The following is a 24861-nucleotide window of genomic DNA, read 5'->3' as shown; positions in this document are numbered from 1 at the left end:
CAATTCTCTCCCCCATCCCACGGGGCACAGAGGAGGAGTGAGCGAACGGCTGTGTGGGGTTCAGCTGCCTGCCGGGTTAAACCACAACGCTCGCAGTGCTAATGCCTGTGTTGGACTGTCTCTCACTTCAATACAAGACTGTTCTCCAGGATCTTTTAATCCACTGGAAAAATATATGGAAAAGGGAGTGAAATGAAAATGAAACAAATTCTACTAGGAGTGCTGCAGGGATGATTTGGAAAAAATCTCATTTATGCCCAATTTGTGATAAGAAATTGTTGGCAAGGACAGAAAATCTTCCTTCTAGAAACTGCTGTGCACTTTTTTTGTGGGGCAGAAATGAATCTTGTAGGGTTGTTTTTTTTCTGGTGTGCTTCTAAAGAGACACCAACCAAGACGGAGCGTCTCTCCCAAGCCTGTCTGGGAGATTGTGGCCATTTGGTATTCTGCAGCCACTGTAATTTTTGCTGCCTTTCAGCAAGGCACGGCGTGGGTTCACCTGACACAGCCCAGGAGCTAGCCTGTCTCGTGACATGTGGCAGCACTCCTCCTGCTGCAGGAGCACGTGGGGCAAATTGTCTGCCATCCTGCCAGAGGTCAGTCATGACAATCGCTTTTGCAAAGAGGCCACTGTTTTCTAGTGGAGGTGCATAACTGAATAACAGTCTACATGCCAGCCCACAAAAAAGCAATGACTGTTCTGCTCCTTCCTGGGCAAAGCTGCTCTCATGGATGATTGCCCAAAACCAGCCCCACTCCATGGTACTGACCTGCAAAGGCAGATACACAGATCTCAAAGCTCGTTGATCTTACTGAGGACAGTGGTGGATACTAGCTCAAATAGGAATAGCAAGGACTTAAAGAGTTGTCATGTTTTTGCATCACAAGAGGGTTGTTTGTAGCCCAGAACCAAGTATCTCAAGCTGCTATCAAACCAGCTGTAATTTACAGGGCAGAATATAACGTCATGTGGGCTGAGCTCAAATTGACAAACACAGGAGATGTTGCAATTCCACTTGTTAAAATTTGTTTACCAGGGGAGAAAAAAAGGCAGGATGGAAGAAAGGAATGTCTTTTCAAGTGTTTACCTTTCCAGCTCTCTTGTTTCTATTATTGCCATGTGGTTGGGTAACAACTCTAGAGTTCAGCTTGGACAGCAAATTTTTTTATAACTCTCTTTTTCGGTTGCTCATAATGTTCTCACCAATAAAGAACTTCCTTCTGATGATTTTCATTACTCTGCCTCCAAACAAAGCACTTTAGAGCCAAGTATAAACACAGCAGGTGATTGCTTTTCTATTCTGTCTCCTTGCCTGACGTGAGCGATAGTAGTCAGCTGCTCAGCATGTCAAGCTTAGACAAGGTGTCCTGTTGTACCACCCCAACAAAGCTCCAAGGAGCTCACATCTTCCCCAGCATTCAGCATTTCCTTTCTCCCCACGCTGTCCCCTCGTAGCAGACAGAGGTATGGGGCAAGGGGTTCCTGCGGTACCTCTTGCTGCAGTTACAGAGCGACTCCAGATCCAAACCCTTGATTTGCCAAAGGCAGAATCCAGTGCTCAAAGGGACCCAAAATTGTTGGCACCATCTTGCACTGGAAGTGCCAAGTGGAGTAGGGGCAACATGATCTGAAGCTATCCCATAACATTTGATAAACTGTCTGGACTTGAACTTCTTTTCTTGTGATGAAGAGAAATTTCTCCTGTGAAATTCTGATTTTGTTCTCAGCTTCTTTTCTCCTCTAAAAGTCACAATCAAACCAAGTTTTCTTGCAGGCAACTTCCTTTTCTTTTTTCCCGCTTGCTCAAAGGAGCAAACATATTTTATCACACATCTTTCCCCTCCCCTCCCCTCCCCTTCCTCTGAAATGTTTGTATGTTCTCATCCCAACGACAAACATCCGTCTTGGGCTGGTTTCTGTTTTGCAAGCCCCTACCAAACTGCCCTAGAGCCTGGCTGTTCCTCCACTCCCAGCTCCCTCCTGATTTACCCTAGAATATTTGGCAGTGGGAGCTGCCTGTGCTCAGCCAAACAGCTCACACTTGAATCCAGGTGGAGTGAGAGATTTTTCAAGCCGAGACAGATTTAGATCAAGCAGCAAATAACGAAAAAGTCATTGATCCACCTGCCAGTGTGGAGTCTCCCCCAGGCTCTTGGAAGGAGGCAGCAGTGTTGGACAAAGGCTGGTGCGTCCCTTAACATGGGCAAGGGAGAAAAGGACCCCAAAGGCAAGTGGTGTGGCAGCAGATTAACTATGTGGCACTCTGTGTTAAAGGAGAACCTGAACTGTAAAATGAACTGGTGGGGAAACCTACCCTGACAGAGAGCAGAGGGTATCCTGCCCCAGAGGACATTACCCCCTCAGGGGGCATTTCTCTGCACAGTCCATCCCCGTGCAAGCATGGACATCCCTAATGTGCTTAAGCGCAGGCTGGTAGAAGGGCAGGCTGGGCAGCAGTGGGTTGTCTTCTCCTGTTTTTCAGCAGACTTTCCTCAGGCTGCTCCAAGGTCTCTCTATATGGAGTTCAAGGTGCCCTTGAGTGGGATTTCAGAGGGAGATGCACAATGAGCCATGTGGCTCCGACCAGCTGTAAAGGAAGCCCGGTGGCTAAAACACTCAGATGTGCACACACACACAGAGTCTCTGACGATCAGAGAGGAGGAATCCAGGAATGAAGGTCTTGGGTTTGCCAAAAAACTGAGACATGGGAGTAAGAGGTCCATGGAAACAGAACCCAGCAGATGGGACTCCAGGGAAAGTAATCTCCTACGGAGCTTCCAAGGCAAAAATACCCCAGGTGGCTTTGCAAGCCAGGGGGGCCCCAACACACGGCTCTCCAGCACCAGCATTAAGGCTGGGAGGTCCAGAGCCCTTAAGCACTAGATGTTCGTGGCATGTAGCACCAGGATGAAAGGGCACAGGGAAAAAATTGCTGCCTTAATGTAGAGAATGTGTATCAGCCTGTCGCATGGCCCCTGCACTTCAGCCAGACACTCTGAAGCATTAAACTGAAGACAACTTTCATTGCAATCAAACTGGAGCTAATCCAGGAACTGCCAGCATTTTCATTTTTTTGCAAGTAAAGATAATAAACTGTGACTAACAGGATGATTTTCAACTCAAAGCTTTCTTACTGCTACTAAGGCTCTGAGGAGTCCAAATATGACTGTGTCCTTAGATAGCACCCAGTGCCCATGAACAACTGCTGAAGCCACACCGCACTTTGTAGGGTTGGGCCCAATGTGAGGTGAGATCTAGAGTGTTTCTTGAAGCTTCTTTCTTAAGCATATTCGTCCAAAGTCACCCACCAGCTGTGAAAGTGGAGGTCTCAGGGAAACTCCTACATCAGCCTGGATTTCCTGGGAGAAATGGGAGCTCTGTAAGCTGCTCTGCAAGCACTATTGCACCTAGCATGTGTCTCATGGGGCAGAAGAGGGGACCTTATAACACCCTTTGTCATCCCAGCCCAGGCTGTGCTCAGCTTGCAGGATGTCCCTGGGCCATGGCTCAGACTGGCAGGAAAAGGTCAGTTTGCATCTCCACTGAACATCTCTGTTTTGTCCACAGGCACCTGCACAATAACCGGATCCAAAGCCTGGGAGCCAACGGCTTTGATGGGCTGCACAGCTTGGAAACTCTGTGAGTCACCTGTTTTCTTCTCTGTGTGTGTTCATCCCCTCCAGCACAGCCCACGGGAAAGGGCTGGTGTCTCTGTGTCAGCCCCACTGCCAGTTCACTCGTCACCACGCTCTGAGGGCAGCAGCAGGGCTGGCTCCAGGCACCAGCCCAGCAAGTAGATGCCCAGGGCGTGATGCTTCCTGGGGTGGTGGCAGGCTGGACTTTCTCCCTGCATCTGTGTGAGCTGGTCTGGTGTGCTGCTGCTGCAGAGGTGTCTGCGCATGTGGGCAGAGTGGCTGGGAAGGGGCTCTGAGGCCCTGGACACAAGTCTAGTCCTGGTGCAATCCAGAGAGCTTGCATGCATGCCCTGCTCAGGGAGTGTGCCCACCTCCTCACCACATGCACATGGTCCCAAAGCCTCCTAAACACCAGACTCCACCAAAATGAGGGGCTGGCTTGAGTTCAAGGCTGGTAAAATCCTCAGGCATCTGTGGAATATCTGTCTTTGAGATGGCCTCATGTCACCTGGCCTCACCCATAGCCAGTTGACTTCATCTTGCACCATATTCTTGGCATGGCTGCATAGGCAATCTGTCAGGAGACCTTGGGGGAAGATGGGAAGCAGGAATGAACTCTTCTCCAGGACACATTTTCATTAGCAGCAGATGGGTCACCCTGAACTCAGAGAGACTTAACTCTGATGGCCTTGCCTTGCACACACCGTGCCTTTGATGGCACTATGAATTGCTTGGATCTCATGTGCCGTGCATTGGCCTATAGGAGGAAATGTAAATAAGCAAGCAAATAAATCAAGGCTCTGAAAGACTGGAATAGGTGCCTGTTGCCTTCAGTTGTGCAGAAACATGTCCCTCCATGCAGGCCTTGGGATCTGAGTCAGGCCCTCACTCCTTGCCAGGAAGAACTAGGGGGTCTGGGTCATGGCAAAAAGAGGTGACGCTTCACAGCATTCAAGTGCCACTCAAGGAGGCAGGACCCCTCTGTGCCCAGCACGGTGCCAGCAGCAGCGATCGGCTGAGAGTGGAAGTAGCAGGCAAGCCCTTGGTCCCTAGACATACTCCTCAGTGGCAGGACCGTGACACGCATTGTCTCTTACTTTCAGACTGGCACATCCTGGGGCCACCCAGAAGGGCTCGGCTGGGGACAGGTTGAACCGTGCCAGGATGGTGTGGGAAGGGAGGCTGCTGGATGGTCTCCCCTCCCTGACGGATCTCCTCCGTCACTGTGCCAGTTTGGCTTGCTCCACAGTCATTTCTGGTGGGCGCAGGCAAATACGTGAGGACAGAGTCGTGGCATCTGGGCAGCACAAAGGCAGGCAGGTTGCAGGAGGGAGTGGAGGACTTGCTGATGGAAGAAAACCCTGTTTGGGCTATAACCCAGGCAAACTATGCAGCAACATCACAGCCTACATCAGGGCAACCTTATTCTGCAGCCAAGGTGGTTAAAGCCACCCTGCTGCCCATCCCAAGCAGGATGGAGCTGCAGAGAAGAAGCTGGCCCCTTATTTACTGTGGGAAAAACTGAAGGGCTTCCATTGCCCCTGGGAGATAATTCCATTTCCACAGACACTTGTGCTGAAAACTCTTTTTCCCTCTCTTCCCCTCTGCTCCTGCTCTAGCACTTTCTCTGTCTTTTGTTGCCCATCTGAGATGCCCCCCTGCATTCAGGGGAGCTCAGTGTCTCCCTCTCTTGCTCTCAGTCTCTGCAGGGACAGGACTGCATAGCACTGCGGGGACGTGGCTCCCTGCAGGGCTGCAGCAGTGGAAGTCCTGTCCCTGCTGACCAGGCAGCCCTGGGAGTATTTGACCTCCAGGGGTTGTCCCCAGGGAGTGGGGCTCTGCCTGGCTAATGCCTGTGTCCAGGCGCTGATGGCCCAGACCTGTGCGTGTGAGTATCCCACAGCCCCCACGCTCCACCAGCTGCCTGCAGCTGCAAGGACAGTGCTGTGGGCGAGATCTCCAGACTCTTCTCCACATCTGATCACACTGAAGGAGTGTCCTCAAGAGAGAGTGAGCTGGCTTTTGCTCTTCTTGGCCTGAGCACCTAATTGTCACCTCCAGGCCAGCAAGTATTTCAAGTCACTGATCTCTGAGGAACGCGTTGTTCCTCAAATGGAGCCATCCCCCTCGTGTTAATCTCCAGCACTCATCTGCCCTGCTGACCAAAGCCGGCCAAGCTTAGTGGCAAAAAACAGCCGAGCATTTGGCTGCAACAGCCCAGCCAAGCTGCTAGACCTGCATCTACCTACCACCTCTCAGCTCCTGTGCATGTGGAGACTGTTACAGTCTCCGCACATACCCTTTAACTCAAATTATGATTACATTCTGTTGACAGCACTTAGCACATTTTCTTGGCTTGTGGAGGCCAAACTGTGCTCTCAGTTACCCTGTGGGCGTTACCTCCTGGAAGGCAGCAGGATGGTAAGAGTTGGTGAAGACAGAAACTTCTCCAGGGTTCCTAAAATGAGTATTTGTGGCCAGATGCTGATTATAAGCCAGGCACAATAGTTGAAGAACTGTAGAAGTTGAGAGGAAAAAAATTGTTTTGGGCTTTTCAGAAAAGCCTAGGAAGTTTTAGGTGCAGAAACCTCTGTTCCCCTAAGGGAAATGTTTCTTCTCATATTCAGCTAGACAGGGAAACTTCTATTTTTATCAAATACAGCCAAAACTTTAAGAGAAACAGCACCTACTGCTCCATGCAGGTTTCAGCATTGCGCAAGCTGCCTATGCACAACCACACCGGATGCCTAACCCAGGTCCTATCATTTCTGCAAAAACAGATCCCAGTGGAGCGTCTCTGTTCTTGGGAGGGCTTGGCCCTGATATTTTAGGAGGGCAGCAAATCTAGAAAGATGTAAAGTGAAGCCAGATGAATGACTTCATGTTTCCCCTGCATTGACCTGCAGCTACTGTGCACAAGTAAGCTCTGCCAGGTACAGAGCAAGAGCAGCTCTGTGTTTTCCATGCTGATCAGGGGGCAGGTAGATGTGCAATACCCGCCAGGTCTCAACCGGTCAAACACCAGCATGTAGCTGGAGAAAGCAGCTCCAAGAAAATTTTCTCTGTCAGGGCAAGATCTGGCTATTCACCAGCCCCCCAGCCTCCTCTTCCTGGGAAGGAAACCTGGGCAGGCTGGCTGGAAGCAAGTCAGAGCTACTCTGGCCAGATTCCCAATAGGGTTTCGAAATAGCCTTGAAACCTAGTGAGATTCCCTCACCAGTTCCCATAAGCCTGAGAGATGACACAGAGCAATGCTGCAGGGCTGTGGGAAGAAACCCCAAGTGTGGCTGAGCCATGAAACCAGGTATTAGATGGTCGAAGTGGGTGATACTTGGCATTTTTTAGCCCTCTCCCAAAGACACAGAGTAAATAAGAGTGTAAATGTCCTTAAGTGACACATTCTTCCTGTAGCCCCTTTGGGTAATGGACTAGATCCTTTAAATAAGGTGCAAGCTCAGAGGGAGCCCACAGGTGATGCAGAGCAGAGCCAGCGCTGCCCGATGAGCAGAGCAGGGCCAGCTGGGCACGGAGACTTTAAATACCAAGAAAAGGACAACCATAACCCATAGCCATGCCCAGAGGGGAAGATCTGTGGCCAAGGGGAGCATTTGGCCCACAGCAAATCATCTGGTCCAGTGGGGTGGGGGAATCCCGAGAGGGCTTTGGGTGAGGAGTGGGGCGGTGAAACAAAAGAGAAAAGAAAAGTCGAGGGGAAGCACCATCTTTTGCAAGAACTAGGAGCAAGGCATGCCAAAAGCTGAGGCTCCAGTCGCACTGCCCTTCACGTCGCTTCGCTGCTCCTGCTTTGCCTTGTAAAACCTGCCCCGTAGTGTATTGCTCTTTAGGCAGTTTAATGTGTGCTGTAAAACATCGGGCAGCATAACCGCCTTCCTGCTATTTGGATGGAAGGATCTTAACTTTTACATGTCCTGATTATGTTGGACTTAATTTCTCAATCTTTAACAATGCAGGGAGAAGGAGAGAGGGATTAGATTATACCTGTTCTGTAGCGTAAGCCTGGTAAGTAGGGATGTTTATGGAAAGGTTGATGTAAAGAGAAGTCAACTGCAGCCAGGAGCATCAGTGCAATGACAGAGGTTGATTCTTGGAAACATTCAGACCTTGTACTCAGGGCTGAGGGCACGGTGCTAGGGGAGACAGGGCTGTGTTTTCAGAGGAGCAGCAAGGAAAAAATGCCATCTAAAGACTTGCATGGTGCTAATACAGGAGCCAAGTTCCCTGCTGCTGTATGAGGACAGTATTTCTCATGGGGGGATCCCTGTGACATGAATTTCCACAGTGACACTGGTCTTGTGCCCAGGTTTCCTCCTTACCACCTTCGCCTGGAAAGCTGACCGGTGTCCTAAGGTCCTTGAGCTTTGCAGCCAGTCTGAATGCAACCTAAAGGCTGATGAATAATTACCACATGCCTTGTAGTGCTTGACTTTGACCTCATTAGATAGCTTGTGATAACGCTGAACTTAGCCCTCTGCTTCCCTGGAATATAAATGTTTCGTGGATCAGACCTGGAGGGGAAGGTGAATGCATGAAGACCCTCCAGATGGCCAAGCCCCAAGTCACTGCTCTCTGCAGGGTGAAGGGATGGAAGGGGTAGGTGACCTGAAATTATGCAGCCAAATATATATATATATGTGTGTGTGTGTGTGTGTGTGTAGTGCTTCATAGATAGCCATGGGGAGGGCATCTAATCATGGAAGCTGAATTTCAGAGCAGGCCCCCAAGTTCTAGCTCCAAACACCAGCACACATAAACCGTCATTTAGCATTTCCCAGCTTGACTGCTGCTAGGGAGACCTCAGCCTTGCCAGTGTCCCCATGGAAAAGCAGGGTAGACCCCAGACAGCAAGCGGAGAGTGCAGCTGAAGGGGTGGAGATGTTCCTGCATGGGTCTTCCCATGTCTTTCACTGAAACAGTAGTACTTCACTGAAAATGCCCCTGGGCTGGGAGCTCCACTTTGAGGAAAAGGAGAAAGTGTTTTTTCTCCCATCAGGACTGTTTTGCCCAAGCGGGGAGAGGAGGTGGTGTGGCCCTGAGCACCAGCTGCCACACACACATGGCGAGGTAACCCATCGAGGCAAGTCCTTGGGGCCTCTGATACGGGGTAGGCAGGCAACAGCAGCAGCTCTGGCAGGTCTACACTCTCGTGAGGCTCTCAGGTGCCGATGGGCTGGCAGTGCCGAGCAGCATCCTGGCGTGGGTATGTGCAGGGTCCCCCATCACAAAAGCCACCATGTATCCCCCAACACCTGCTCAGGGCTCAATTTTGAGCTGCTGAGGCAAAGGGAGAAATGCAAAAGTAAGAGCTACGGCCCTCCCAGTGGTCCTGTCCATGGACATGGCCGAGTCCCCTACATACATGGAGCATGGGCTAAACCGAAAACAGGGGCCAGGGCTCCTCCCTGCCCTGGCACATGCAACCAGACAAGACCCTGACGTTGGCAGAGAGTGGAAATGTGTCTCAGCAGCACCCTGTCTCCCCAGTCCGCAGCCACCAGGGCTAAGGTGGCTCTCGGGGCAGAGGCAGGGATGGGAAACAAATGGCTGCTCCCCAGGACCAGCCCAAAATGCTGAAGGCCTCCGGGCTACAGCCAAAATAGCAATGATCTGCCCCAAAAGTGCTGCTCCTCTGCTTGTTTGGGCATCTCCAGCCCATCTCTGAGATGGACGTGATGGGGAAGCGGTTCAGAGAGGCCCCGCAGCCCTCGCCCATCCCCTCCGCCTGAGATGACCCCGCTGCTTCCTATCTTTCTGACTTCTCCCTCCCCATTCACATCCCTGCCAGCTCCTGTGCTTGTCAGACAAAGGAGATAAATCACTTGGAAAGAGCAAATCTCCATTCATTTAAAAACCTTTTAATTTATTTTTAAAAAATAGCGCTAATAAATTAAAAACGTCTCCCAGAAGGGCTGAATCCAAAACCCTCTGGCTCCAGGCGTTTTATCTGCCTAACCTTGCCTCACAGGAAATGCCCTTACCACAGGCTTTCGCAGCGCGCTGCCCTATTATCCGGGTAATTAGTCGAGTCTGTAAATGCAGAGCAGAGCTGGAACCTACCGACTCCTCCAGAGACTTGGATTTTCTATGGGAGAAAAAAAAAAGAAAATTAATATAAAGTGCACCTCGGGCGATGAAGGCAGGAAGAAGGAAATGGGAAATATCTCCACCACAGCTCATAGAAGGGTTGTTTAACCCTTTTAGGGCCAGGCAGGCTTTGCTGTTCTCCTGGAAAATTGTCTGCCAAGTGCTACCTTGCTCCTCAAGTGGCATTTGTCTCCATCAGCATGTTTAATTTGAAATCTTTTATGCAGTCTCTTGATGCTAATCCCAGTCTGTGCTATTCCCAAAGTAGCTGATGGCTTTGACTCCTCCAAGGATGTCCTGTTTGCTGCACTGAGCTGCTCTGTTCCTTCCTCAGCATCCTGATGCTCCAGCCCTGCTGTGTGTCAGCGTGGGTCCCCGGGCAGCTCATCAGAGGCAGCTTGGCTCTGCAGTCCCACCCTGCCCTGCCAGAGGAGGGAGGGGACTTCAGCAGAGGCTTGGGTACCCAGATTCAGAGGATGGAGAAAGGAACGGGGCAGATGGCTTTTTGGAAAGAGGGACCACAGCTCAGGGCTCTGGTTGCATGGGTCCCTGTGTCTGGTCCAAGAATAGAGCTATAAAATCCATTGCCTGCTCTGATCATCGTGTAAATGGAAGGTGACTTTTCCAAACAGAGAAAGCCACCTGTAAAACTGAATTGGTAAATGCACGAAGCACTGTCTGGGAGCATGGGGGCCAGAGACTTCCCTCCTGTGGTCTCCTTGGCCAACTGGTCCCAGTTTGCTGTATCTTCTCTCCCAAAAGCAGAAGCCTGGACTCCGGAAATGTGTCCTCACTGATGCAGCTCAGGCTCTGAACCAGTTGGGTACCTTCCAACCGGGCTCTGAGCTTTGGCTGAACGTGACCCCAAGCAGACATGATATTATGCAAGATTATAAAGAAAAAAGACAGAAAGTGAAGGGAGTTCAGGTGAAAAGGTAGTTCTGGAGCCACTGCATTTTTCCATGGGTTATGGCTGCACTGTAAGGCTCACCTCCTTAGCAGGACTCTGCCTATTCTCCCTTTGCCCACCAAATCCTCACACCACCCCTCTTGTGCCCTGCCAGCTCTCCAGCCTGGCTCTGCACACACACCCCCCCCCGGAGCTGCTGATCTTGCAGTGACAGACAGCACTGAGTCTCCCCAAACCTCCAAACCCTGGGTCTCCAGACATGCTTGCTGTGACCTGTTAGGGGTCCCCAACTCCTCTGGCTCCTTGGGCTTCCTTTTGCTCAAAGCCTTCCCCTCAGACACAGACCCTTTCACAGAGCAGCTGAGCGAGAGCAGCTGCCTGTGCTGGAGGAGGGAAACCTCCGCCTCCAGAAAGGTGTGAGAGTGAATTGATTGCCTGTGAAAAGGAGGAACAGACGCTGCAGGCAGCAGACATGGCAGTAGAGGCAATCTGCAGGCATGTTTTCACCGTGGATGTGCTGATGCACAGAAGCTCTGCCCCTACCCCACGCTCCCTCCTTCCAGCAGCAGCAAGCTGCAGGGGGCCGGGGGGGCCGATCACCAGCAACTTATGCACCTTGGGAGGGAGGTAGAGGTCCCCAGCTTCCTTCCCGCAGTTTGGAAACACTCTGCTGTAGACCAGGCTTCCTCGAGCCTGCCTTCTTCCTCTGCCTGGCAAAGTGCAGCAGCCTTCTCCGTGCCTCCCGTGCCTGAGTCATCAGCTTCATGGTTATTGTCTGTGCGTCCCAGCGACCAAGGTCCCCGCTGCTCCGCTTTGCGGTCAGCTCCTTTTGTGTCTTGCAAATGATATGTGCATGGCAGCGCCTGTGCTCCCAGGACCCCCCACGAGATCCCGCTCTCAAAGGCTTATTTCAACCTTGTTAAATAAATCAAACAGAATTGAAAACATATTTAATCCAGTACCTTCGTCAGTTAGAGAACAGACAGAAATACTGGTTGGAACAGACATATTCTGGGCACTGTTGCATGTTTAAATGGAGAACAGAGCTGTGCGAGGAAGGACTGGCAGCTGCAGGCGTACAAGACAGGACCTACAGACAGGTCCCCCCCGCCCCAGCAATAGAGATTTCAGTGCCACATAAACCCTGTAAAATGGTGCAGCACCATGTAAGTGAGAGGCTGGGATGTTTCCAGGCTAGGCTGTCAGAATGAATTCTTGCGCAGAGGTTGCTGCTTGCTCCTGGCAGAAATCAGATATTGTTAGTACCTGACAACCTTCCCACAGTGTGGGGGCCCGTCTCTGCTCCTTTGGGACACCCATAAACTCTGCCGCACTCCATCACAGCCTGGCTTCTCCTTATAATTTGCTAAAAATGGGCCTTTCTAGGACATGATTAGTTTCCCAAATTAAAACACTGACTCTAGCAGATGAATCCCATGATAGGTCATTTCCCTCTCCTGCGCACGCTTGAGCATCCCCATCTTGCACATCTCCGTTTAGGGGATGGGAGCACAGCTCCAGGCTGGCTGGAGTCAGACATCTGCTCCAAGTCCTTTCACGTCCCCCTCCCCTCCTTTCACTAATTACAGGCACTTGCTGCACCTCATCATCCAGACCATGCTGGGGAAGGGCACACACTCACCGCACGTGTTAGTCGCTACCAGGAGAGCAGGGTTTATGCTGATGCTACACAACAGAAACATGGCACCTCATGGTGCAGTTACTTTTCATACTCCAGACTAATCAGGCAGCTCTCCCCAGCTCAAGCTCAACCCCAAGCCATGACCTTGATACAAGGCATCTGGGTAAAGCATTCCGGCCGGTGCCAGGCAAGAGGTCAAACTAAATGGTCACGACGGCCCTCTTGGGCTCTCAGACTACCAATTAAATCATTTCCAGTGCTTGACTTGGCCACAGTAACCAGCTCGGCTAGCAGCACCAGTAATTACATTTACTGGCAGCTTGATTAGATGCCAGCACAGGACAGGTGGAAATGCAAGTCCTTATCGGAGGCTGCACAATCCCCCTCCAGAGCACCGCAGCAACATCTCGAACTGCGCTGGGACTGAAATAGTCAGCAAATGTCCCATCTCCAGCTTCTAATCTTGCTGCATCTTCAGGTTTATTAGCTGCAAATTTGTGGTGTTTTGTGGCTTATGGAAGAATTTATAGTACTATATAATTTTTTTTTGGCTTCCTGTGTGGAACCACTAATAGTCCCTAACAGGCAGAAAATTGACCTGAGACTCTTTCCCCTCCTTCTCTCCTTTTGGCCCGATTGAAGATATTAATAGTTCTAGGCTGCATGTTGTCAGCTTCAAATCGCCCTGGCAGTTAAAGCCCAAAATAACTGTGCCTTTGATGTCAATTTACTTTTATTTCTAAATAAACAACAGGGTGGGTTAAGATCTTCCAAATATGAAGCTATAGGCTCACTCTAGAAATAACAACAATGGAAAGCCAGCCAGTTCATTGTGTCTTGGGCAGACCGGGTGACCTTTAAGAGGTTTTCATTTTAACTAGAAGAACAGACAAGGCTCCTTTCGATATCCCACTGTGATGCCTGGAGCTGGTAACTTGGAGCCCAACTAAGGAAAGTGATTTTTTATAGTCATTTCTCTTGTACATAAGTTCTGAACCTCTTGGCTGGGTGATTTTGCTTCCAAAAGCCCTTGATAATGGACAAGACTCTCTTCCTTATGTCATGCCCATTCTTTCTTTTTTTGTTATGAGGTTTCCCTATTCTTTTGGCATAGCCATGGCCATGGTGCGTTGGCATCCTTCCACCAGGTAATGGTGGCACACTTTCCCAGGTGTGCCAAAAAGGGCAGCACCCCACAGCCGGGAGACCCCATACGTAGCACGCAAAGCCTTGGGGCAGACCCCAGAGCGGGGGCAACTGAGACACTAGCAGTGCCAGGTCCAGCTCCCTTGGGCCAAGAGGCCTCCCTGGCCAGCCCCACAGCCACCCCAGCCCATGTGCCATAGCAGTGCAGTGGGGATAGTTTCACCTGGCAGCAAGTTTGCAGCTTTCCCCACATCATCCCAAGGCTGGAAGCAGTGGAAAAGTGTCAGAGCGTGGAGTTGGGACCAGCAAAGCATTGCCCAAGCAGCTCAGATAAAGCAGGGAGAGAAAGGGGACACTTGGAGGTGTTTTCTATGGCACACCCGTTTTCTATATCCACCCAGCCCCTGGGAAGGGTTTGTAAATGATGTACAGTTCACTGACATGCTCAGTGGAGGAAATTTTGTTCCCCCTGAAGTCAAAACACAAAATCCTCACCAACCCAACTGTCACTGCCTTGACACTATGCCGGGGATGAAGCTCTGGAGACCCACCACCGGGGGCACAGGCCGGGCCAAATTCATGATGGGAGAGCAGGCGGAGAGGAGCGATGTCTGGGATGGATGTAGCCCTGCTGGTATCAGACACCTGTGGAAAGACCCAAGGACTGAATTTCACTAAATGAGCAGAAACTTCCCCACTGCCACAAATATCCACAGCCTCCCCCACAGCGAAGGTTGGAGGCTGTTTCTGGGTCATTGCTTGAACCAGAGCCCAACTCAAGTTCTGGGAAGGAAGGAGAACGCAGAGGGAAGCCACCCTTGTGTCCTGGTTTGGGTCTTTGCTTCGGGGAGAGCTGCCCCACTGCAGGGAAGAGATGACACCTGGGGACCATCTCAGGTACCGGCTTCTTCCAGCCTTCTCTAACCAGACGAACCCCGTGAAATCGGCAGGGCTTGGCACAGGGCAGCGCTGGAGGCAAGTTAGGGTGGTGCGAGCGGCACACGGATCAAGAGCAGCCGGCTGCAAGCATCACTCAGGGGAGCTGTTAGCGAGCACAATTGGGTTTGTTTTCCAGGAGGGAGGCTCACCTCACCAAAAACCAGGAAGCACTGGCAGGAGCGAGCACGGACACATTGTCTCTCCTGAACAGACTGGGGTTGCTGGCAGCTGGGCTGGAGCAGCATGACTACACCTGGTTGCACTTCCACTTTCCAACAAGCCCAGTATATGCCAGCATTCAGAGATGGCTTTTTTACCCAGAGGGAGCTACTGAACACAATGCTCTTTGTATCTGTCAAGTGCAGGGCGGAGGGAGGCACCGAGATGCTGCCAGGGCTGGGAAAGGTGTGTGTTCACTCAGGAAGAACTGGTCCTGTACATACTTGCACACACACGGAGGTACAAACAAAATGTTCATCTGCTGATGAAAGACCAGCCTGCCTGGAAGAGATGCGGGCTGGAAAGGAAATGCTTTTCTAGAGAAGGACAGAAGAAAATATTACAGCATGCTGAATTATTCCTTGTAAATAATATTGGTTACAGATCAAGCTCCCTTTTTCTGTTAGTGAATCAGAGGTGAGCCAAGCCTCCTCTCTGTTGGGCAATATTTTCCGTCTGTTGGCTGCTCACAGACACGTCAGGTATCGCTGGGGAGAAACTCAACCCTGCGCCATCACACAGAGCTTCCCCCAGCATCAGTGACATGACGTCGGTGGGCTGAGTGTCATCTGGGGACGAGGCTCACGGTGCCTCTCCTCCAGGGTCGGTCCCTTGGCATCATGCAGGCTCATCCCAGCCCCTCAGTTTGTGGTACAAGGGAGGGAAGCAGCGCAGGCAGACACCCAGCCTTGAGTGACCTCTGCAGCTTCCTGCGGTGCTGTGAATCCTCACTGTAACCTTGGAAAGTCACTGCAGGGTGAGACTTTTAAAGGTATTAAGCACCTTACGTGCAGATAGAGATTTGGGACTGTTAGTCAACTTAGGCTGCTAATGCCCTCTGATTTCATTCAGTGCAGTGATCTGAAGGTTAGTGGGATTTGACTGATGCTTTCAAAATGCCCAGCAGTGTCCTGTCTGCACTTCTAATTGCTCATTCATTTTGGAAATCCACTCCTGTGCCTCCCTGAGCTTCGGTGAAGGGATGCGCATTGTAAAAGTCCTGCCCTGTCTTCCCCTGCGTAACAGAGCCTGTATAACGTGAGGCACTCAGCCGTGACAGTGATGGATGCCTGACAGGTACCATCGACAGAAAATGACTAAGAGCATCCAAGCAGCTGATAAGGAGCTACGTGCACCTTGAAAAGAGTGAAGCGTATGAGCAGTCATGTGTTGGGCTATTTATTCTTAAACAGATCATTTTGGGCTCAAGCAGAGAAGACTGGCAAAAATCACTGCTCTGCTTGGACCCAGATGAGAACTGAGTGTGTCAGAGCAAGCCTTTTAGAAGATGCAGAGCTCTCATATCTAATAGATGTGAGCTGGTGTGAAGAGGGGACACATCGCTCCTGTTTCACTCCTGGGCCCTGGGGACGCGCACAGCAGCTTCACGTGTGCTGGGACTCTGCCGCTGCATTGCAGGTTAGACACGGCGGGGAGGCAGAGCTTGTAGTCTTGTCACCAGCCCTGTGCTCCTCTCCTGCTGATTGCCAGCACTGGCAATTATTAGACTATGTGAACCCTTTCCAGACCTTGAGAGGTAGGTCCTACAGGAGCAGGATTTGTTTGCTCAAATCCATACACATAATGCAGGCAGCCAGACTCCCTCTGTAACTGGAGGAGAGAAAATAGCCCTTGGTGTGGGAAGACAAACCCTGCCATAGCAGGACCTACCGCATCCCCTGGGCTGCTAAGGGAATCCAGCAACGAGGTCTGATATGGACCTTGTCAGAGCTGCACAAGACAAAATCCACCCGAGACAGCCTCATTCCATATTTTTCTTCTGGTTTTGTCCCCTATCTTGTAATTCCCTGATAAGTATTCCCTAGGACATAAGTCATATAAGCCTGGAGTCCTGGAATGCGCAAGGGAAGACCAATTTGGAGAGAGTCTGGGTTGACTTAGTGTGTAAATACCTACAGGGCAAAGCTGAGATGGTGCTGTAGAGTAATTCCTCAGCAGGGACACTGGCAAAGGAGAAGACTGTGTAAGAGAGAGGGGGGCCAAGAGAGATCATAACGTAATTACCATGCCTGGGCCCAGAGGATGAGAATTACAAGGTAATTGGGCAGCAACTCATTGCTGTGTAAATGCACGGTTATTTCTGTTCCGTAAACCACAATCCAGGTTACATGGTAATTACTTTGAGGTCCATTAAGTGTAATTATACAGTAATCTCCAGGAGCCAGTAATTACCTTCATGTTCCAAAGTATCTACCACTTAAAACTCAGTGAGTTTCATGCAGGTAGGAAGCAGTCGCATGGTTTTCAGACTGCAGTGTCTTGGCCTGTGGGATGGCCAGGATGGGGTCAAATGTTACCATTTTAGCTGGAACTGCCTTTCAAAGGAGAGCGTTGGGCATGCCAGAGGAGGGGTGCTACACATCTAAAGCCCAGTCAGTCTCCATGGGCCCCCTCCAGTCAACAGCAGGATCGGTACCTTCAGAGGGCTGTTCCTCCCATGCTACCTGCAGTGCCCCATAGCTCAAATAAATCCTTTTCTGGAGATGCCAGCCCCTCCATGGAGAACAAATACAGCCCAGAGGTTTCATTCAGGCTCAGATGTCCCTTCTGGTTGCCAAGTTAGGGCAGGTAAACTCTACGCTTGTCATTATGACCAACATATTATATTTTACTTAATTTATTACACTGCAAATTAAGCTTAACACTCAGCAGTGTCAATACCTCTTGCACATCACTTCCACCTTTGGCTCACAGGTTCCAATGTGGGTTTACCCCAACCGTCAGAAGAAGACCTAGGCCTTCCCATAACCCGCTCTTTCCACTGGTCCCAGTCACAGCATGTCCCAGTGGCAGGGAGATCCGGCATCCCCAGGACAAGCACCTCTTCACCACAGGGCGAGGGGGCCCAGAGAAGCCCTTTCATGGGGCCCACACAACTGAAGCTGCTCTTGTGTTTCTTGTCCTTCATAAAATCCCATTTTGACCTGGAAAGGCAGGAAAAATGACTCACAGCCAAAGCCTCTGGTGGTGAGTTCCTGGGAGAGGGGGACAGGGCACTCTGGAGACGTGAAGCAGCAGCATGGTCCAGTGCTGGGCATGGAGGGACTTGAGGGGAAGGAGTCCAGATGGCAGCAGCCATGGCTTGGACTGGCTCTCGCCTGCCAGTGCTCCTAGCAGGGAATATTGCTGCTGCAGGAATGCGTGAGGTTTTGTTTCCAGGCAGTGGCTGGACCAGCACTGTAGGAAAAACCTGTCTCCCATGCTTAACAACCAAGTTTCCATGCCTTCAAAGCACAGATACACTTGGTTGAGTTCCTACGGCCATGTTAATGAATGTTTTTTCTCTGTCTTTCAGGGATCTAAACTACAATGAGCTGCTGGAATTCCCTGGGGCTATCAGGACACTGGGCCGACTGCAGGAGCTGTGAGACTTTCTATTTATTCCTTTTCAAAAGCATTCCCCAATGGAGAGTGACCAATAAAGCATCACGTGTGCTCTGACTTGGGGATACCACTGCGGTCCAAGCCTTTCTTTTATCTTTCACAGCCCTCTCTACTATGCACATAAAAGCAGTTTATCCCCTCAGTTTCCATCAGCTCTAATCACCTCACCATCAGCCTCTGCACCATGGCTGGTGGAGGCAAGTGGGAGATCGACCATCAGGCTTGGAGCAGGCTCTTCCTGCAGCTCTTCATTCTCATGTGGCATTTGATGAACTCAAAGTCCATCTGATCTCCAGCTACTTCTAATGTCCGTTCCCCAGCTTGGGACCACAAGCATGGACTTATCTGTCTTATTGCGAGGCCATGGCTTCTGCAGGCCCTGTGCCACCTCCTCTGATGTGCAGAAACTGTTCGATCTCCCTTAGGACAAATTTATAATAGGGAATTACAAAAGTTTATGGCCATTTTAGTGGCTAGCTCTCTCTCCTCTAACCGGTCAGCCTGGAAGACACTAAAAATGGGAAACCATCCCACTTAACACCCACAAAGGTAGAAGCCCATCTTTAATGGGGTCAAGTCGAGCTGATGTGGATCCACAGTTCTTGTGAACCCTAAGACTGTGTCACACTGGAGACAGGCTGGGGTGGGACAAAAGCACCTGCTTTGGTGCTTCTGGGAGGCTTGGAGTAAAAATCTGACACTACTTTTTTCTTTTACTGGAAGAATTTCTTGTCAAGAAGATTTCTCAGATCAGACCAGATACCATCATTACTCTGACATTCAAAATGAGAATAAGATCCTTAATCCACTTTGAGATGGCTTTTGAAATGCCCATCACTAAATAAGAGGCAAATTTCAAAGAGCCATCCAACTAATCACTCACACAGACTGCTCAGGGATTAAACAACCTGGGCATCACCCAGAGCCTGTCTTGGTCCTGGACACAGGATCCCGTGGCTTTGATGTACAGGAGATCAGACTGTGGCCACAGAGCTCTCTTCTGCTACAAAAGTTTGCTGATAGCAAATTTTCTAAAGCTTAACCAAAAATATCACAGCTAGATCTACAAATACTTTCAAGTCACATGGGCCAATAATTCATGGTAGGTTGCACTCTGGTTAACAGCTGTGGAGCTATAATGGAGACCACCCATAAAAACTGTAATTCCTGGAGGGTATAAAATAAGCGTGTTTTGTTTGCTCCTGTTTCCTGACCTGTAAAGCGTTAAACCTTAAGTCCTTGTATTCTTGGTGGGTTCAGTAGAGTGACATATGGAGCACCAAGCTATACACAGAGTAAACGCAGCAGAATGAGGGCTCTGTCCTGCCAAAGGACAGACTTTGTTCACTTGCTGGGATGATGCTACAGCTGGAACAGAGCCTACACCTCCTATTTTATGTGTTTTGAAGGCTCTCTGCCTTTAAAAGTGTTGAGGAAAGAAGGTCTCTCAAAGCCTTTCTCATCCATTAATGCCAAGATATTTGTTTCTCCCAACAGCGGTTTTCATAACAACAACATCAAAGCAATTCCAGAGAACGCATTTGTTGGGAATCCCCTCCTCCAGACAATGTAAGAAAATTAAACAATGTTTCCTAAATCCTTATATCCCCCAGAAAGGGGCATTTCCTGATGTCTTTGGTTGGGATTTCTGACAGTTGTCAGCATGACCGCAATTTGACATTTGTTGTATATGGGCCAACGCAAGCTGAAATTAGCTCCTTCTCAGCTACACCTCAGGTTTTTTGCCATGGATTCTCCTTTCCCCACAGCTGAACTTTGCTGCAGTACAGGCTGAAAACAATGAAAGAACAATATATGGGTGGTCTGCATGGAAATCTTGCTCTGCATAACAGGATTTTCTAAGCCCTGGTTGACATCTGCCAGTGTTTATTCCTTGTGTTTAGAAAAGCTGCTAGTCAGCTACAGCAGTAGCTATATGTGTTGGGGAGCTGGGACACCAGATCATTGTGTGTCTACCCCAGACCCATGGACCTGAAGTTCTGCAGATAAATACACCCAGTTGACAGCTCATTTCCCCTCTGACCCAGACACAGGTAGAGATTTTTGGACAGTTCTTCCCTGAACCACACTGATATTGGAAATCATGGCAAGCGACAAAAGCTCTGCTTGGCCAGTCTGGGACTTAAGTTATAGAAATACCAACATCTGGAAAGCTATGGTGACACTGGCTGAAAACAGTCACTGCTCCAGTCAAAACAAACCAGCCTCATCCCCATCTTCCTTGGGCACCATCCTTGGAGTGACGTGGGGGTGGGACAAATCCAGAATACTCATGTCTCCATTGGATCTGCCCATCTAAAGTCTTTCACCGTCGGTGGGGGGAAAGTGCTTCTTGTAGGAGGTGATTCAACTCCTCCTAAAGCTAGTTGGATCCCAGAAGAGTTCATTTCTCTCCACTGACTGTGACAAGTAGGAAAGATGCTGCTGCTGTGGATATGCAAGATCAGAGGAGGTGTCATCAAGTGCAAGGTGTTTCCCAACAGGGTTACAGCACTATAGTAGGGCTGAAGGAGGGCTTTGCATCTTTCTAGCCTGCCTGGTTCAGCAGGACCCTAAAGGGGCCTTTCAGAGCAGCAGGAGACCTCAGCTGTACCAATGTTCAGCCAAAACAGGCTAGTGGGAGAGCCTGGGGTTATCTGGAAAACAAAGGTTCCTCACAGGATAGCCAGCACCTCCTACATGGCTTACTACTAGTTGCTCCAAGGCTCTTGACCTGTAATAGCTTCTTCTCTTCATGCCCAGCAGAATCTGACCGGTTACTCATTTCCTTTGCAGCCATTTTTATGACAATCCCATCCAGTTTGTTGGACAGTCTGCTTTCCAGTACTTGCCAAAGCTCCACACGCTGTAAGTTCACCAAGCACATCCTCATAGAGGTAACACATCCAAGCTCCAAGCCCTGTGAGCTGGACACCTTAGTGGCCTTCTCCCTTCCTCTTTTCTAGAGCCCTTGTGCCAACAGAAGACCATGAGGCCACTCTTCTGGCCAGCCCCAAAGGCAGTGAGCCAAGGTGTAGACACTGCAGATGTTTTCTGCTGAGGAAGAATAATTTTGAGAAAGGCATTTTTGAGGGAGCAATTCATTCCTCCTGCCCACCTAGCTGACAGGCACTGGAGTCTTCTAGGGTCTCCACAGCTGCATCAGCACCAGCAAAGACCACACTCACAAGTGCCACTACGTCTGCTGCATGCTGCTCAAGCAAGCCCTGCACTGTTGTGCAGTTGCCCAAACACAAGGCTGCTGAAGGCATCTGCCTTCCTCCACAAGATGGAGAAGCAGAGGAACACGTGTCCCATAACACCAACACCATGGCACAAATAGTCTTACTGGGCAGCCAGTGGTGACAGTGCTTCCTTCACATGTATGGCCCTAAGCCTGCTCCAGGGCCACCACCATGTGGTGGGCACCATCTGGACCAGAACGGCTGCTCCACATTGGCTGGCCTGGACTGGCTGGCTTTTCAGCTAACCTGTTGTGGCACAGCATTAAATATTGAGGCAGAGGCAACCTCAAAATCTCCATTTATAAGCCTCACCCAGCCTCCCACTGCAGGAACACACACTCAGGCAAATAAAATAAATCCTTCAAATACCCATGCATTCTTTAGCTCCAAATGCATAGACTCTGGGAGGCTTGGGTGGGATGCCCTGCTAACATTCCCCATGGTAATTGTTTGGGATTTTTTATTTAATTTGGGTAGAGATCATGCCAAGAATGTCAGTGGCTGGGGGAGGGTCTGAGCTTGCCAAGCCTCCTTGCATAGAAATGCCCAGCTCTGGCTCACTGTATCTGCACTGCGTGAGACGTCTGCTCCACCACCCAGCTGGCAGTGGCACGCTGATGAGAGGGGCGCCTTTGGATCTGAGCCTCTGATCCAACACACACATTTGGGTGTGAGGAAGCAGATTTGCCACCATGGCTGATGGGTCTGGGACCTTGGGCAGCTGCACTTGCTTCCAGGTCCTCTGTCCACCTCGCTTCACCCTCATTTCTCCGCAGGTCGCTCAATGGTGCAACGGACATCAGAGAATTCCCAGACCTTAAAGGCACCACCAGCCTAGAAGTTTTGTGAGTGGCAACTCTCTCCCTTTTACCCTGCTATTTGTGCTCTTCCTCCTTCAAGGCGGTCCAGGCTGTTTCAGCGAGGACAACTTTCACAGTGCTGTGCAGTTGGTTGTCTTCAGCTCTGCCTCTCCCTGGTCACTCACCTCTCTGCTTCGTTTCACCCCTGTGGCTCCTGAAAGCAGCTTTCCTCTCCGTGAGTTGCTCTCTCGGTACTGTTGAGTGTGCTCCAATCTTCTTTTTTTTTTTTTTTTCTTCCTTCCCTTCTGCATCTGTGAAGGAACGAGCCTTTGGGTGCAGTGCTTCAGCATGGTCTGCTGAGACCCAGTGTCTCTGCCCATCCTGGGAGCAGCACTGGCAGTGCAGTGCAGTGCAGGAAACATTTGCCACCCAGGCTGGGGGCACCTAGAACTGCTCTGGTCCCGTCCTCACACCACCAGACCCAGGAGAGCAGGAGCTTGGAGGACATGCTGCCTCTGGCCACCCACAGTTCTCCTCTCTAGGGCACTGGTCCACACGCTGTGCCCAAACTGGGAGCACAGCTGAGCACCCCAGCCCAGGAGTGTGACCTAGCCGTGCCTTGCCTCAGGGACACAGGGACACACCATCCATCCCCCATACATGGGTTTCTGAGGCAGTCGTGGCTCCAGGCAGATCACCAGTCTGGACAATGGGGAACTGGGACGGCAGAGCATGCCACGGAGGGCACTGCCACCTGCCCTCGACCAAGGACAGCAGTGAATTCAGAACTCAGCAGCATCCCAGAATTTCTTATAGGCACATTCACCTTTACCAGGTCCAGCAGCAGTGCCCGTTTCCAAATCAGTTTCTGTTTCTCTCCAGGTATTTCGTTATCCCATTGATATTGTCTCTCCTGCCACCATCTGGGACCAGTAGCTGGGCTTGTGGGTCACAGAGTCTGTGCGCTGGCTCTCAGTAACATCATTTCTTCTCTCTCCTCCACTCCTTTAGGACCTTGACCCGGGCAGGCATCCATTTACTCCCCAGAGGGATGTGCCAGCAGCTGCCCAGCCTCCGAGTCCTGTGAGTAACACATTTCTCTGTCCTGCCTGGTCTTTAGAAAAGTGCCATCAGAAACCGGGTTTTCTTCTTGTCTAGCTCAGGGGGGACACCAGCTATGGAAGACCATCCTGTGGTTCTTGTTCCCATTATATTTTCCATGCAGAAGACACCGCCTTCTTAGGCACTACGTTGAGCTCTGCATGCTCTTGAACTTGCTTGCTTCATCCCAGCGTGATGCTCTGGACTCAGGGCTGCAAGCACATCCACATTTGCCTCCTCCTTGCTCTGCGCCAGTGGGAACTGTCTGCCCCATGCAAGGAGGGTAGAGAGGGTGCAAAGAGCGGTGGGTAAGAACGGCAGCAGCATTTCAGAGCTCCTAGCTATACACAGCACAACAGCCAGGGGTAAATCTCATTCACACAACGCCCTGCCCCAATGTTGGCTTGCTGCAGTTGGAGCTCCAGCAAGTGCCATCATCTGGAGAAAGGATCCTGTTCACATCCCGGGAGGGGACAGGCCCGACCTGATGGAGACCCGCAAGGCCACATGGCCATGGCCCCTCACGTGGTGCAGCAGTGCCAGATCAGGGTTTTGCTCAGAGTCTCTAAGTTGCTTTTGGCTCTACCTGCTTGGCAAGGCACTGGATGATGGTGAGTGGGGGGTGTGTGCTTTTTTCTTTAACTTGGTACGTGATGAAATCAGCATCTCGGAAAGACTCCTGCATCTCCTCAGGAATCACACCCCTCGTTCTTGAGATCCCCAACTTTGTCTGCATCGTAGACATCCTCAGGAAATGAGTCATGAGCCAGATTTATACAAGTTTGCAGCCTTAGGGCAAGCAGGAGGCTTCCCTCTCATCAGTCTTTATACAAGCAAGCTGAAAATGAAAACAAGTTTGTTCCAGGAAAGCAACAGGAGTGAATTCTTGATCACAGAAATTGGAAACAAGAGAAAAACATAAAAATAAAAGAACACAATTTGTAACTTAGCAGATCATGGCATTTTGGCTCCAGCTGTCCCTGTAGGGAAGATCTCTCATCTTTACACATCTGGACCAATTCAATGGACATCTTGCCACGAAAGTGTAGCCTTTGGAATGGCCCAGGCTGTAGGGTCCCAAGCGCTCTGTTTATGTTTGCAAGTTATCAAGACTGTAAACCTTCGCAGCAAAGCCTGTTCTTCTTGCCTGCCCCCTCCTTGTGGGAGAGTTTTACTGGGACACCCCATCTTGTTCCTTGTTCCTTATTCCTCTTTCCCAGTTAATTTTACTGACATTAATTGCATTGCTTTCAGAGTTTGGAGAGAGAGTATGTGGGCCAATGTTTGTGCATGTTTACATCTCTCTTGCCTTTGAAATGCGTTGGCCTTCTGTCCCCGCAGAGCTAGTGGTTGTTCTCGCTGCTTTCCCCCACTTTGCCAGCCCCTTGGCAGTTCGTCAGGTTGACATTACAACTGCGACACATCTGAACACAGATGATACAGTCAACGCCACATTTCTGGCCTCCTACTGCTCACACCACCCTGCAGATTTTCTGCAGAGATCTTGCAGGGGGGCTGTAAGAGCCACCACAGGGGCGTGAGGCTCGCGGCTGTGCTGCGACGCCGGTCTGTGCATGGGCACTGAGCCCAGCACACCCAGGCAGGGCAGCCTTGCCGAGCTTGAGCTTGGCATCAACCCGACATCATCCTGTTGTTTTGGCCCAGAGCTTCTGCTCAGGGCACAGATTTGTCTTTCCTCTCAAGCAGAAATAGATG

General features: G+C 50.5%; 1 protein-coding gene across 1 annotated transcript in view; it reads left to right on the top strand.

The window, feature by feature from the left end:
• Positions 1–24861, top strand: part of LGR6 (leucine rich repeat containing G protein-coupled receptor 6) — a 166375-nt gene that overhangs the window by 123321 nt on the left and 18193 nt on the right. Inside the window, exons 6-11 of the mRNA XM_009281913.1 lie at positions 3569–3640; positions 17911–17979; positions 19497–19568; positions 20796–20867; positions 22021–22089; positions 23056–23127. Coding sequence (XP_009280188.1) covers positions 3569–3640; positions 17911–17979; positions 19497–19568; positions 20796–20867; positions 22021–22089; positions 23056–23127 — 426 coding nt within the window. The remainder of the gene's footprint in view (positions 1–3568; positions 3641–17910; positions 17980–19496; positions 19569–20795; positions 20868–22020; positions 22090–23055; positions 23128–24861) is intronic.

The sequence above is a fragment of the Aptenodytes forsteri genome, unplaced genomic scaffold (genome assembly GCF_000699145.1).
Source record: "Aptenodytes forsteri isolate BGI_AS27 unplaced genomic scaffold, ASM69914v1 Scaffold213, whole genome shotgun sequence".
Taxonomy (NCBI): Eukaryota; Metazoa; Chordata; class Aves; order Sphenisciformes; family Spheniscidae; genus Aptenodytes; species Aptenodytes forsteri.
This window is presented reverse-complemented; position numbering and strand designations above follow the sequence as displayed.